This window comes from Chanodichthys erythropterus, chromosome 13 (assembly GCF_024489055.1).
Source record: "Chanodichthys erythropterus isolate Z2021 chromosome 13, ASM2448905v1, whole genome shotgun sequence".
Taxonomy (NCBI): domain Eukaryota; kingdom Metazoa; phylum Chordata; class Actinopteri; order Cypriniformes; family Xenocyprididae; genus Chanodichthys; species Chanodichthys erythropterus.
The window spans coordinates 8,865,838-8,880,839 of record NC_090233.1 but is presented as its reverse complement, the minus strand read 5'-3'; the positions used below and the strand labels follow the sequence as shown (position 1 = coordinate 8,880,839).

The 15,002-nt window shown below is 35.5% G+C and overlaps 2 protein-coding genes across 4 annotated transcripts in view; one reads left to right on the top strand and one right to left on the bottom strand.

Moving 5' to 3' along the window:
- The first annotated feature begins 1,337 nt into the window (after positions 1 to 1,337).
- On the top strand, positions 1,338 to 10,590 carry si:ch211-209a2.2 (L-asparaginase). Its single transcript, XM_067408174.1, has 6 exons — positions 1,338 to 1,430; positions 3,120 to 3,283; positions 6,548 to 6,631; positions 6,772 to 6,871; positions 6,959 to 7,021; positions 10,474 to 10,590. Exons 1-6 carry the CDS (start codon positions 1,338 to 1,340, stop codon positions 10,588 to 10,590), a joined length of 621 nt encoding a protein of 206 aa, XP_067264275.1.
- Positions 10,591 to 10,871: 281 nt separating this feature from the next.
- The window catches only part of doc2b (double C2-like domains, beta), a 286,240-nt gene continuing 282,109 nt past the window's right edge, over positions 10,872 to 15,002 (bottom strand). For all 3 annotated transcript variants that reach the window (XM_067407184.1, XM_067407185.1, XM_067407187.1), the window contains one exon: positions 10,872 to 13,542. In XM_067407184.1, the coding sequence (XP_067263285.1) occupies positions 13,406 to 13,542 (137 nt within the window). In that variant the 3' untranslated portion in view covers positions 10,872 to 13,405. The remainder of the gene's footprint in view (positions 13,543 to 15,002) is intronic.

Here is a 15,002-nt window from a genome sequence, read left to right as displayed (position 1 = left end):
TTACGGCTCTTCGCCCTTCTCTGCGTTTCTGTGGTAACATTAGTGTATGTTGGTTATATATCTATGGTAAAATCAAATCGACAAATATATATATATCGATTAAGAGAGGTTACATTTACATGGTATTTATCCAGCTAAAAGTTAAGAGTTAGAGAGATTTAATTTAGATATTCATATAAATATGAATATTATTTTTTTTTTGTAGAACTCTTTATTTTGTGGAAATTCCACATACACAAGAATAAATATTAAATATTGTATACTTTGTTCTAATAAAAAGCAATAAGCAATTAAAATCTATTCAGACGGACAGACAGACAGACAGACAGATATATATATAGATAGATAGATAGATAGATAGATAGATAGATAGATAGATAGATAGATAGATAGATAGATAGATACAGCTCAATGTCGCTTAGATATCATCCACACCTAAACATTGAAATAATAGCAAAACAATGACAATATTACAATTAATAATTTGGAAAAGCACAAAAAAAGAGTCACGTCACGTGACCTCACTCACCATTTTTCGCGCCAGTATATTCACGCGTCACAATCGGTCACAATAGTTACATCAAAGTACCATAAAACCTGCAATCTGTGTGATTGCCTTTTTTTTCTTTTTATTATGGGGATTTGTTTTTCAAGAAAAAAGGTCCCTGATAAAGTTTATAGATATTGGTCTGCTATAGCATCTTCTCTTCGCCTTGGCTGGATCGGGACGGATAACATCAAGACGGTTAGTGTTACTAACGTTAGCTAGTTAGTTAACCCTCAAACAAATAAATACATCGAAAATGATTCGAAAAAGCTAAATGGTCGTTAAAAAATAGTCACACTCTTGTTGATCAAATAAAGAGGTTGAAATCAGATAAAAAAAAAATAAATAAAAAAAAAATACAACATCCATGAGACATTTCAAACTAAAAAAGTATTTATGTAACGTTATTTATGTTTAAAAACAGTTGAGAATTTATAAGCCTCTTTATATAGAGCTATATAGGATTTTTGTGGTGATTTTAAAGGCATTGTCTCTATTTTAACATGAAATACTGTTTTAATTGAAAAAAAAAAAAATAATTAGTTTTTTTTTTTTATTGTTTTCAGTGGGAAAAATTATCCTAATTATTGCATAAATATTAATTGGTGTCATGAAATTCTTTAAAAATAGAAAATATGTGATGTGAATGCTGAATGTAATAAGTGGCTAGCAAGTCAGAGTTAGAATCACCAGTATGATGACAATGAATGTTTTATTTTACAAAAGGCAAGTACAATGTGTCATGAAATAACTGGTCACAATTTTCAGATTACTTTCTTTTAACTAGGAGATGAAAACGTGCCAACTTGCTCTTTTCCCTAATCTGTTGAACTCTTCAGCTGTAGAAGAAGATTATCTTGGCCTGGAGGAACATTTTCGAGAGGTACTTTGGAAATATCAACAATTGTCACAAATAAAACTCTTGACTACAATATGCAGTATATTAGAGATGCACCGATACTAAATTACTCCACCGACACTGATAGCCGATTATTCAGAGTGATATCTGCTGATACAGATAATGATACCAATAGTTTGGGGGTTCTGCCTTTTATACCTTCTTTTAAATTAATGAAAATTTCATTATAATTAATAATTAATCATTATAATTAATTATTATGTTTTGGAAGAAATGCAAATAAAAACTTTATTCTCTGCATTTCATCAACTTGTTTCAGAGTAACTGGTATCAGTTATAAACAAACACATTACTCAAATTAATATTACATTAACTAAATTCTGAAAATTAAATTAATATTTCTTAACTTTCTTGTTATTAATTCATATAATTACTATTAATATTGAACATCAAAAATGTTTCTTAGCACAAATTAAGTGCATTTTCCTGCCCTCTTTTGATTGACAGGGTATATCGGCTCTGATTATTGGCTTTTTTTTAACTACCAATGAAAAATATAGAGATGCACCGATATATATATATATATATATATTTTACACACACACACATACACTATATTGCCAAACGTTTTGGGACGCCTGCCTTTACGTGCACATGAACTTTAATGACATCCCATTCTTAATCCGTAGGGTTTAATATGGAGTTGGCCCACCCTTTGCAGCTATAACAGCCTCAACTCTTCTGGGAAGGCTTTCCACAAGGTTTAGGAGTGTGTTTATGTGAATTTTTCACCATTCTTCTAGAAGTGCATTTGTGAGGTCAGGCAGTGATGTTGGTGAGAAGGCCTGGCTCACAGTCTCTGTTCTAATTCATCCCAAAGGTGTTCTGATGGGTTGAGGTCAAGACTATGTGCAGGACAGTCAAGTTCCTCCACACCAAACTCGCTCATCCATGTCTTTATGGACCTTGCTTTATGCACTGGTGTGCAGTCATGTTGGAACAGGAATGGGCCATCCCCAAACTGTTCCCACAAAGTTGGGAGAAAGAAATTGTCCAAAATGTCTTGGTATGCTGAAGCATTAAGTGTTCCTTTCACTGGAACTAAGGGTTCAAGCCCAACCCCTGAAAAACAACCCCACACCATAATCCCCCCTCCACCAAACTTTACACTTGGCTCAATGCAGTCAGGCAAGTACCGTTCTCCTGACAACTGCCGAACCCAGACTCGTCCATCGGATTGCCAGACAGAGAAGCGTGATTATATACCTGATTATATGCACATAATACCACTTTGTGGCTGAGTTGCTGTTGTTCCCAATTACTTCCACTTTGTTATGATACCACTAACAGACGACCGTGGAATATTTAGTAGTGAGGAAATTTCACGAATGGACTTAATGCACAGGTGGCAATCTATCACGGTACCACACTTGAATTCACTGAGCTCCTGAGAGCGACCCATTCTTTCACAAATGTTTGTAGAAGCAGTCTGCAAGCCTATGTGCTTGATTTTATACACCTGTGGCGATGGAAGTGATTGGAACACCTCAATTCAATACTTTGGAGGGGTGTCCCATTATTTTATGGCAATATAATGTATATATGTGGCATGGTTGGAATACATACACACAAAATCTAGTTTTAATGAAATATACATTACAAATTTCAGTGGGACACCTACCCTAAATGTGTATTGTTTAACTTACCTTATAGGGTGTTGATGTGTCATGTGGTGATGAGCGACGTCGAACACCATTACATGTGGCAGCAGGAGAGGGCTACGCAGGCACTGTTCACTTCTTGCTGCAGCAGGGAGCAGATGTGAATGCCTTTGACTGTGATGGACATAATCCACTTCGAGATGCCATATGCTCCAAGTACTCATCATATTTGTGTGCTTCTTACTGGATATATATGACTTCCAGGGGCATTTTTACCTCTGTATGGGCAATTATTTATAATTACCTAATTAAATGTATCTGTGTTGACTTTTATGTCAGATACTTAAATTGAACTAATTATCGCAATTACTCAGAATCGACAGAAGCCATGTTTACACTGCAAAGTAGGGGTGGTTAATCTGTCTGATTTCCCGATTCGATTCGATTACGATTATTGAAGTCCCGATTCGATTACAGTCGATTTTCGATTATTAACGATTCTCGATTAGCGATTATTGATTTTCCATTTCACAACAGTAAACGAAAATACACTACAAAGTGATTGCAGTATTAAAAAAAAAGTCAGCTACTGAATTACTTAACTCTTTCATTGAGTAACAACAACTCAAAGCACTTTCTGTGTCTTGTAGTTATAACTTCAGAATTATTTGTATGTAGCTTATGTTCTGTAGAACACAGAAATGAATACATCACATTGTGTTGTGACTCATCAAGTTGAACTAAACAATAACAAATAAATGAAAGGCTTATTTCCTTTAGGAAGTAGATCAGAACCAACATACTGTAGAAATTGGACAATTTTCTTCTAGAAAGACAATGTGTTCAGGTGGAGGAAGACTGCAGGTTGCAGTCGAAACATGTCAAGGTAAAGAAAAAGTTTCGGTGGTTGTGACTTAAAGTCGAGTGCTTTTACTGTAATTTAGGCAGGCGCGCTCATAATAGAAGCGATTGAGAGCGCGGCTCATGGTTGCATAGCAACGACAGACGCCACTGGAGCGAAAGCGCATTGGAAAGGAGAATGCGGCGCGGACGCGATATGTGAATGCCCCTTAGAACGGCGACTTTTTCTTTGCATATCAGACAGGTAGCAACTAGAGAATAAGAATAAGAATAATTTAGCGGGCCGGATTATGTTTTATTTTTGAGATCAGTTGCGGGCCGGCAGTTTGAGACCACTGATCTAACGTCTTTGCTGCTTACTTGGCAGCCACGGCCAGTGCAGCTGGCATCCAACTTAAAGGTGCATTGCTGCCCCCTACAGTACTGGAGTGTGAAACAGATTAGTGGGGGAAAAAAACAGATGATGACTGCGTGCGTGGCGGTGGGTGGTGGGCCGGCCCGCCGGCCGTCCTGGAGTACCGGCCGTTCTGTGATTCTCCAGATCACACAGATGGCCAGTCCGCCCCTGGCTGGGTGGATCGGTTGGTTGCTCGTTCCTGGTTGTTCCATTTTACACACCTGCTCTGGCTGCCGTTACACGCGCTTGCTAACTGGAACTGGGCGCGTTCGTGACGTTCAACTCCCGGTATAACATTTTTTACAAAATAAAATAATGCAAAAAAATAAATAAATAACTAAATAAAAAATCGATTTTTGAAAATTTAATAATCGATTCATACTCGTCCATAACATACTCGCGATTAATCAATAATCGATTTTTTTCACCACCCCTACTGCAAAGGTGGAATAGAAGCTGCATTTGACATGGCATGTTTATTTACACAGTTTCATTTAATGCTGTTTAAAGGCAGCAGTCATGAATTTACACAATTGCTTAAATGGTCTATAAATTCTAAAATTAAAAAGGAAGTCATTACATGGTTGGGCTGCAATTTTATGATAAAATCTTTGTTGATTATTACTCTTGATATTATAATGATTATTAATGTGGATTAATAGAATACATAGGCGTGGTTTCACAGACATGGCTTACATTAATCCAGGATAGGCCTTAGTTTAATTAGGGTATTTAAGTAGCTTTTGTAAACATGCCATAACCCTCTGGTGCTCTTCGTAATTTTTTTTTTTTTTTTTTTTTTTTTTTTTAGAATTTTTTCCTCAATCAGAATGTTAAGAAATTTGGTAAAGATTTTGGAACTTGCTATGTGAACACACAAAAATCATGGACATGGTTCAAAAAGGTTAAATAGTCCTGAAAAAATAGATTGCATTGGAAATGAATGGGAGATAAATTGCATCTAGTGAAAACTTTTGGTACTGTGACCAAACAAAATCTTACTGAAAGCTCATTTTTTTAGATATTTTTTTGATTTATGGCTTTTGATTTTCTTGCGATTTTGGAGTAAAAATTGTGTTTTTTTTTAAATATTTATTTCATATAAAAATTAAAAATACTATTTTGGGCATTTTTCATAACAATAAACATAATAAATGAATAAACTATAAGTTAACTTTTTTTAAACTTATTTCACTTCAGCAATAATTTGCCAAGTATCTTTTAAAAGAGATCAAATTTAAGTCTGTGACAGTGACTATGCTCAAAAAGTGAATAAATGGATTATAACTACAGCATAAATATAATTTAGTACCATAAAATCCCCTAAAAATACAAAACATTAAATATGAACTAAAATATAGTACCTTCATTTCATTGAAATAAAAAACCTTTGGTCATTTTTGATTGACACGAAGTGCACCAGAGGGTTAAAAAACATTACTAGTGTGCATCTTGAGATAAAACAATGACAGTGGAATATTTTAAGATATGTCAGAGCAAGGTGCTTTCAGTTAAACCAGCTCAATCATGCATTTTAATCTAGGACTAGGTTTAATCCTTGTCTGTGAAACTGGAGGAGTATCTTTTTGTGTTTGGGGAGATGGCACGTCATGTTCTGGCTACACAGACAACTGTTTATGAGTTAGTTTTTTTTTTTTTATGCACTACAAAATCAAGGCTTCATATTGAATATTTTAATAGCTTGAAAAACAAAACATTTATTCAAACTGGGTCTGGGAATAAATTATATACAGAAAGTAAGCAAAAAACACTGAAGTGGTCCATGACTTTCAGTCTAGCATGTGTTTAAGCGCTCTCTCAAAAACTCTCATTACAATGTGAAGCTGTTTACGCTACAAAATAATCTCACTTACAGTACATCATATCTGTACTTGGTTGTTTATGATAAGAATCCACTAGAGTGCAGCATTCAGTCGGTGGGTGCGCAACAGAATGGCCTTTACAGTAGTGACTAATCTAAAAGCGTTGGTTTTATATGTATAACGGGCTATAATGCTGCAAAAAACTCTCTTATGCCTCAGTTGACAGTTTTCTTTATCATATTTCACTTTAATCCTGACATACAATTGAATTACTTTAATTGTGGAAGGGCACTTTTTGCCCCTCATCTTGAATTTGTGGGCATTTTTGCCTCAAGTCCCCAGTGATTTCCATACCTTGTTGCATATCCACATTTACTGATTCACCTTTTATTTCATTAGGAGTCTGGAGGTGGTAGAAATGTTAATTTCTGCAGGGGCACGTTTGGAAAAATCCCCAGAGGAATTCGGGGCTGAGATGTGCTAGTAAGTGGGAGTATGTTTTTATACAAAGGTTCATTTTTAAAAAGAGGGTTCTCGATAAAAGGTATCACTCTGACGAATACGTTATTGCTTACCCATATAGCAGTAATTGTAGTCTTCTAAATATGGATTGTGCTTTTCAGTCTTGCATGCCTTGGAGAGAAAGAAGAGATGGAGGCGTGGAAAAAGACTGGAGTCAGTTTTAATGTTTCAGATGCTCACGGGCGAACACCTTTACATGTGGTGAGCTTTTCTCAGAAATGTTAATTAAATTTTGTTCCTATGAAGAGCTTCTAAGCTTGGCTCATCTTCCATCATTTGCTTTAACAGGCAGTGAGCACCAATCAACCTGAAATGGTGAAGTTCTGTATCAGCAATGGATCAGATCTTGAGGTATGGACACAAAGGATTTAGAAGCAGTTGTTTATCTGCCAAGAGTTTGGACACACATTTTATTTTTAAATTATTGCTATGTTTGACATTTTAGAATAATAGCAAGTCATCAAAACTATGAAAAAATTCAAAACGATCTTATATTTTGCAGACTTTAAAATTGCCACCCTGTGGCTTGATAATTCCTCTGCACACTGTTCATTTTCTTGTGAGGTGCATGCTGGGATGCTTTTCCAGTAGTCTTGAGAAAGTTCACACATACAGTGCTGTGCAAAAGTTTTAGGCCACCACCAGCTTTGTTGTTTTAGCAATGTTTTAATGGCCATCCATATTAATTTTTCAGTCTCTTTATTACGATACAAATAGAAAATACAGGAAATATGTACACAAACTGAAAAGAAAAGAAAAAAAATTACAACAAGATAACTTCTTTAATCCAAAATCAGTATTTAGTGTGACGTCCTGGACAGGGGCGATTATAGGATTTTGATTTTAGGGGGGCTCAGCCCCCAATAAGGGTATGATTAAAAAAATATTATTTGACTGACTGTTGCTCATTTGCAGACCTACTCCCGCACGACAAGAAAAAATGTTGTATATCCATCTACAATGAAATATAAATTATTTTAGTTTTTTAGCTTTTTAGCCTTTGTAATCAACAATACGGTTGGATATTCATAAAGTCACCCCATGAAAATTGATGTCATTTTAAGTATTTTAACTAACCAGCTAATATTCATTAAGAATATAGACAAACCATGTATTAATGTAATTGTCTATTGGCAATATGATTAATCTGTTCTATATTTATTTCTATTTATTAAAAATAACAACATGAATTATCAATTTGCCACTTCTATAAATCAAGTACAAATCTATTATAAATAGTATAAATCAAGAAAATCAAAAATCCCTTTACTCTACGCTTACTCTAATTTATGTATCATGACACTCCTCCTGATTCATTATTACTTAATACAAAACTATATTTAATAATACAAAACAAAATAACTCCACATTCTCTCTCTGGGCCATCTAGTGCTTTCAGACAATGATGTGTGTCATTTCTGTGCATGGCTGCATAATGTAATGTCAAAATACATTATAATATGTCTGTAATTGTAAAAAGTAAATTAAAATAAATCATGATCGTTTTCTGAATCTAAAGTATGTTTTCATGGGTGTTAATCACTTCATTTTTGTAGGGATAAAAAACAACTATCACACAAGGGCTGAAGGGGAACGCAGCGAAACGTTTTGGTATTGGATGAGAAACCGAGCCGTCCCGTGTGCTCCCAATGCTCCAGTAACATTACATTATGTTAACTGCAATGCATTTATGACAAAGAACTGCACCGATGCAGATGTAATATCATAGCATTAGCAATCTATCAATAAATGCACGCACACACGACACACACCTTGTGCTTTCTGATGTTCGCTCTGCTCGGCGCCCCTGCAGATTGAAAAATGCGCTAAATCCAAGCAGACTCAGATAAGGGGAGGAGCCGAGACTTGACGCAGCTTGCCGCCGTTTGAAATGAGTTTTTTTTAAAGGGGACTGAAGCGATCAAAAATTTATTAATCAAATTTTTTTTTTTAGGGGGGCTGGGCAGAAGTTTAGGGGCTGAAGCCCCCCTAAAAAGGGCCTAGTGACGCCCCTGGTCCTGGACTTCTTCCATTTTCTCAAAGAAGAAAATCTGAGAAACTTCTCATATTTTAAAAGTTTTCTTGGCCTTCCAGTCCTTTTCCTTTCCATTTAGGTTTAAGAGAGCCAGTTCTTGTTATTACTCATACAAATGTCCTGTATTTTCTGCTTATATTCTAATAAAGAGACTGAGAAATAATTATATATGGTCATCATACCATTGTTAAAACATCTAATGGCGGCCTAAAGCCCCGGGCATACTTCACTTTCCACGCCCGGACGTGTCTTGTCTGCAGTCGCGAGTTTGACACATGCGCAGTACAATTTTTTCAATACTCTTTACCAGACATTGTCATCAATGGGACATTCGCGGGGCAGGATCGGAGAAGAAAAATAATGCATCCACCATTGCAACATAGTTTACTCCTCTTGTTTTTGAATCGCTCTTTACACACTCTTCTTTGACGACTGGACACTGCGCTCAGTACTGTGCGTATTACTACCTAGTGTACTCTTCTGTCCTGCTTGCGCATGCGCTGTTGCACGCACACCGTCCGCGCGGTCTCGAAATTTGGTTGTGTGCGGCCAAAGTATACCTGGGGCTTAAGACTTTTGTATGCTGGGCACTTTTCACTGCTTTTCCCTCACTCTTCTGTTCAACACATCCATTTTAACAAAAGTAAATTGAATTGAAACTTTATTTTGAAAGTCATATTGTAAGTAGGTGAAATTTATATAGTCTCCAAACATTATAAGCGATTAAAATGTTTTTAACCCTTAAACAGACAATGTGCACCACAGGATACATATTCTTCAGTCTCTTGTAGAAGGCAATACTGTTATCAGTATCATAGTCGTGTCTGTTTGGAGTATGTGTATCATTTGATTTGGTTTAAATTTTCTGTGCTCGTTTTGCTAGTTTGACCTAAACCAACACATCCGCCCATAGTGCTGGACATTCTGACTTAGTAGAAACTAGGCATTTATTAATATGACTTTTTTCAGCAAAAAATGGGTGGTGGTGGGGGGCCCTATCTTGTTCCGGGGCCCTTAGTTTAGCACCAACCCGGATCTAACACCTAAAAAATCTAACCAAAGTCTTCAGAGTTACTTAAGAAATTATAAGTTGTATCATAAATTACATTATATGATTGCTTAGGAATGGAGCTAAACCCTGCAGGATAGTGGACCTCAAGGGCTAGAGTTGCCCACCCCTGAGGTTGAAGACAAAACAATTCAACAGTGAAAAAAATATAAGTAATATATATGCCTCAATTTAAAGACATTTAGACAGCATATTCTGCGCATTACATTTTTTGCATTAAACTTTGCACAGAAACTGTTATTTTGGCCTTTTTTAAACCTAAATAGGGCAACGCATCCTGGGAGATACAACTCATAAAATACAAACTATATCATATTTTTCAAAAAATCCTTTCGATATGTTAAGTCCTGATAATATAAAAAGTGACATGAAGTTATTTTTTGATGATCATTTCCCACTCTTGTCTGTTTTAGGGTTAAATTCATGAGAAAGCCAGATGTGTCCAAACTTTCACTGTTGTACTTTAAGGATATAAACGCATCACTCTATCTCTTTGTATTGTACGGTGACTGGGAGAGGACATGTTCGGTTCACTTTTGTCGTGTTCATTTTGTCAAGATAACGACATCCTTATGTCGTAGCCACGCGATGTAAAGTCGTGGCCTCGAGATCATATGTTGAACCGAACATCCCCTCCCGGTCACCATAGTATTGTAATGATTAAAAATGACATTATTTCAATCTTCTCTGAAATAACAGCAAAGAGACAAGCGCAACAACAGGCCTGTAGATGATGCACAGAGACTAGGCTTACAACACTTGGTGGAGCTGTTGAGTCCTCAAGCCCTTTGGCTCAAGCAGGCCACAGAACAGTGAGGAAATCTCTGTACTTGTCAAAGGTTTCAAAGTTTAAAGTTCATCCAGATAATTAAATCCTATATTTAAAAGCATTGTTTCATAAGGATAGGAAAAAAATGTAATGTGAACCAATGTTTTAGATGTTTTTAGAACAAATAAAAAAGGTTAATGAAACAATATAACATTCCTAACCTTATTAGTTAGGAACATTTGTATTCAATATTCTGTTCCGAGGGCACTATTTTCTTTCATATTAATCTCCAAGACAAAAAGAGGTCAACTCATTTTCAGGTGTTTATTTGATATGGGTTTCCAGTTCTGAACATGTAAATAGCAAAAATCATTTGCCATAGTAAAAATAAAAACACTAGTTATAATACTTTGAAGTTGGACAAAAATGAAAGTAAAATACAGATTCTGGTGTCTGATGGCACTTGAAATTGACATTATACTGAAACTCTTGATGCTTTCAGTGGTTCGTAATATTCCTACAGTATTTTTGCTATATATGTCACATTTAAGTTGACTAACCCACAACAGGTTAAAGATCTTATAAATATGGTTTAAATAAACATATTCAAAGAATGTACAATGAGTAAGGGAGCAAACAGAGCCAATCGGTTTCTTTTTTTAGTTTGATATTTAGCACTAGCAGATGCCAGAATCTGAAGTTATACGGGCATCCTCCACCTCAGCCATCACGGCACTATCACACAGTGTAAGGAAACCCATAGTGTGTCTTTAAGAGGCATATTCCAAGAGACACAATATTTTGACAGTGTAACACAGACAAGAATATAACTTATGCCATATGTATCATATTGTTTCCATATTAAAAGCTAATATCAATCTAGGAATCTTTGTAAAGTGAGCGGTGCAAAAACACACTGATACAAAAGAAAAGGCACGATAATTCGGCCATTCGGTGCAAGATTAAGGTGAACCAGGAGGAGAAATATATTGACTTCATCAGAGAACCACTATAATATGCAAACAATTGCCTGAGAGTTAAAAATGATCAAAACAAGACAAGATTTATTTTTTTGTAACATGCAGTCACATGTCCAGTCAATAGAGCAACCTGACGGGCAATGCGATAGCGTTCAAAAGTACAAAAAACGGTCTGAAAAGGAAGGCTGACATTCTTGTAGCATCCAAGAGCAGGAACTCTCTTTTTACAGAAAAGAACAGCAGTATCAAACATTAAGCAAAGTTAATTTAATGACAGCCCAAGAACATTGCATGCATTTTTATGCCATAGAGTTTGTGTACAAAAGCAAAAAGATTACAAAAATGTCTTGCACAATGAACGTCGTCAGAGAGCGATAAGGGTTCTCAGTTGGTGAACATACATCGTAGGGCTGTATACAGGTGTTCTCTTTCTTGGAGTTTCACGGTGTTTAATAAATGGTCTGAAGTCTTATCTCCAATCTAGAGTTTCCCTTAAACAACGAATAAAATCTACTGGTAATTTGAAAAAAAAAAAAAAATTGTCAAACATACAGTAATATAATATCTATGATACCCAGCAATGGCATGCTAAATATGCAATAACACAGAAAGGTTAAAATAATACACTGGCTATAATTTAATGCCACAAAATAACACAACTTGATGCAATACACATATTTAAAATAAACATGTTAAATGACTTTAACACAGTATTTAAAAAAATATATTAAGTATAAATGCTCAAAGGAAGAATAAGATAAACATGCTATTAATATATCTCAAAACAATAGTAACTTGTAAAAGTTTGTCAAGTCTATTTTTTGATTTACAGACTTTACAGAATTAGATGTTAATGCAATGTATGGATTGGGCTTGGGCACAGTGTTTCATTCGAAAATCAATAATTAATGGCCAAGCAAGAGTTGGACATACCTCCAAATGAAAGTTGTATAATCCATGGTCTTCATTTCTAGTATTGCGCCTTTGTGTGTAAACAGGGTTTGGTCTCTGTTTTCTCTCTGGAAAAATGGCTATTGAAACTCTGCTGTGTGCTTTCTTAATGTCAATGGCGCACTGTTAATTTGCAGTGAGGGCATACAAACTAAATAAAGGTAAATTACATTCATTAAGTAGACTAACTAGGAGGTTATTCACTTTTATAAAAAAAAAAAAAGAAAAAAAAAAGAAATATTGAAGCCTATTGTAAATGGCGGGGGAAGTAAAAACTCATACAAATTTGTTGGTAGTTTAAATTGCATGAATTTTTTAAGCTCCACTGACAAAATATAATCCTCTCAATCATCTGTCTGTAAAATACAATTGTGTAGTTTATGCCCTGGCCTTAAGACAGGCATCAGAAAGGTTTTAGACTTTATTCTAGATGTAAACAATATTCCGTCTTGTTTTTGAAATTGTATTTTCAGAGCCCATTTGCTGCCATGATGCATACACGTAATGATACATTTACTGAGAGTTAACGTCTGTAAACAGCATTCTTGAATACACATAAAACCTCGGAGATAGCCAAGAAAATGGAGAAAGAGAAGAGTAGAGTGTGGTTAAATATTTGAAGACAGGAACTGATCTCTTGTTGGCTGTGGGAACAACATCTCTCCATTTTCAATGAGGTTGTACAAACACAGGTTGATTAAAGACCCTTATATAAGCCACATCAAGCCACACAATCAGACTGCAAGCTCAACACCAGGAAAAGTACAAGAGATAGAGCAGGTGTGTTAGTTGGGAACAGATACTGGCACCCATCTCTAAATCAGTGGACTGCTGGAGTGTTGATCTATCCATCACAGGCTGCTGGGCTTTACATCGACATCATGTAGGAAAAGGGGGCGGGGCTTCACTGCAACCACTTGAAAGGGAGATTTCATTCATTGTACCCTGAACCAGGGAGTTCATTGGTTAACGTGTGCCAGCGCTCGATTTTCTTGTCCTTGTTTTTCAGACAGTCAAACCAGTGTTTTAGCCTCTCGCCATTGGCATTTATACCTAAAGAGACTCCACCTGGAGAAAGGGTGAAAAAGTTAATTAAAACAGCTAAAAACAAACAAAGGTCAGAAGTTCCCCATGGGACCCAGGCCTCAACTACACTGATGTGTTGGCTCTACAAAAAAATTAACGCAACAACTTTGAGTGAATTTACATAATTTACATATTTGTAGCATAAACACAAATTTTTAAGTTGATTACTCAAAAAAATTAAGTTGTTGTAACTATCAGAGTTGTAGCTCTGGAACCAATTAATCTTATCTATTTCAGTTCAAATCAACAGCTATCATAGCACATGCTAACATAACTTATTTAACATGTATATTTAATGAACAAGTAAGATGTTATTTGTCACTGGCATTAGCGCCATCATTGCTTAGAGTCACTGTAGTGTTTACCTCCATGCATCTACTGTCTAGCACAATGGTAACTACAAAAACTTCAACATTAAAGAAACTCTTTTAAATGTCAAACACAACCGAATTAAGCACTAACAGGTGTTTCCCTTCACAACAACAAATAAATTAACACTTAATTTTAACATTTATTCTCCTTATTCAGTCCTATGCAAAGCATGCTGGGAAATAGAAATCTACTTCCCGATTTCTGAAGTTATCAATTTCATTACGGTACTACAAATTAATAAAAAAAAAAAAAGCCAATTAACACAGAAATTTGAGTGTAAATTACAAACGATATTTGATCGATACGAAGTTGATGTAATTATAATGATAAACATTTATGTCAACAGAACTGATCAAAATGATGTTTGCAACTTAAAAAGATTTAATTAAAACAAATTAGAATTTTGTAGAACTTGCAACCATGCATTTATTTATGGTAACAGGTCACCTGAATTACTTTTTAGAGTGCCGATGACCTGCTGGAAAGAGTTTCAGGCCAGTTGACAAACCGTCACTTAGTGCTATGAGCGAATTCCAAATGGAAGTGAGCGTCCCCTACAAACCCCTTGAAGTGGGGACTTTGGAGGGGCAGGGCACTTGTCTAATGTAGCTGTTTGGAACACACTTAGCAAAGTAAGCAATGAAAGACAACATCATTTCCTCATTATCTTAATCTGAAATTTTATCCTGACAACATAGTGCACCGTCAGTCAGCTCATTAGCTGTTCTTACAACTGGACTTTCTTATTTGAGTTAATAAAATTGTTGCAAATAAATATACATCTTTTAAAATATGCTTTCTATTTGAGTGTGTGCATGTGTTCCCTTCTCTGCTCTCAACTTTGCTGTCTCTTGTTTGGACACTGCAGGCAGTTGAAATTACCTAACATATCTACTATTAAACACCTTTCTTACCTTATTAACTTATTTAAACTTCCTATGGATGTATGCAAAACATGTGTGCAATTGAATTATTCTGTTCATACTTTAACTCAAACTCTCCCGCCATCTAGCTTTAAAATGAATCGCAAAGACTCTCCACCCTGGGTCACATGACCATAAACGATAAAA

Coding starts and splice junctions, on each gene's coding strand:
- si:ch211-209a2.2 (XM_067408174.1), top strand. CDS start 1,338: ATGAAAACGTGCCAACTTGCTCTTTTCCCTAATCTGTTGAACTCTTCA. Junction 3,284..6,547: donor CGAGATGCCATATGCTCCAA/GTACTCATCATA, acceptor TTATTTCATTAG/GAGTCTGGAGGTGGTAGAAA. Junction 7,022..10,473: donor GCAATGGATCAGATCTTGAG/GTATGGACACAA, acceptor CTGAAATAACAG/CAAAGAGACAAGCGCAACAA.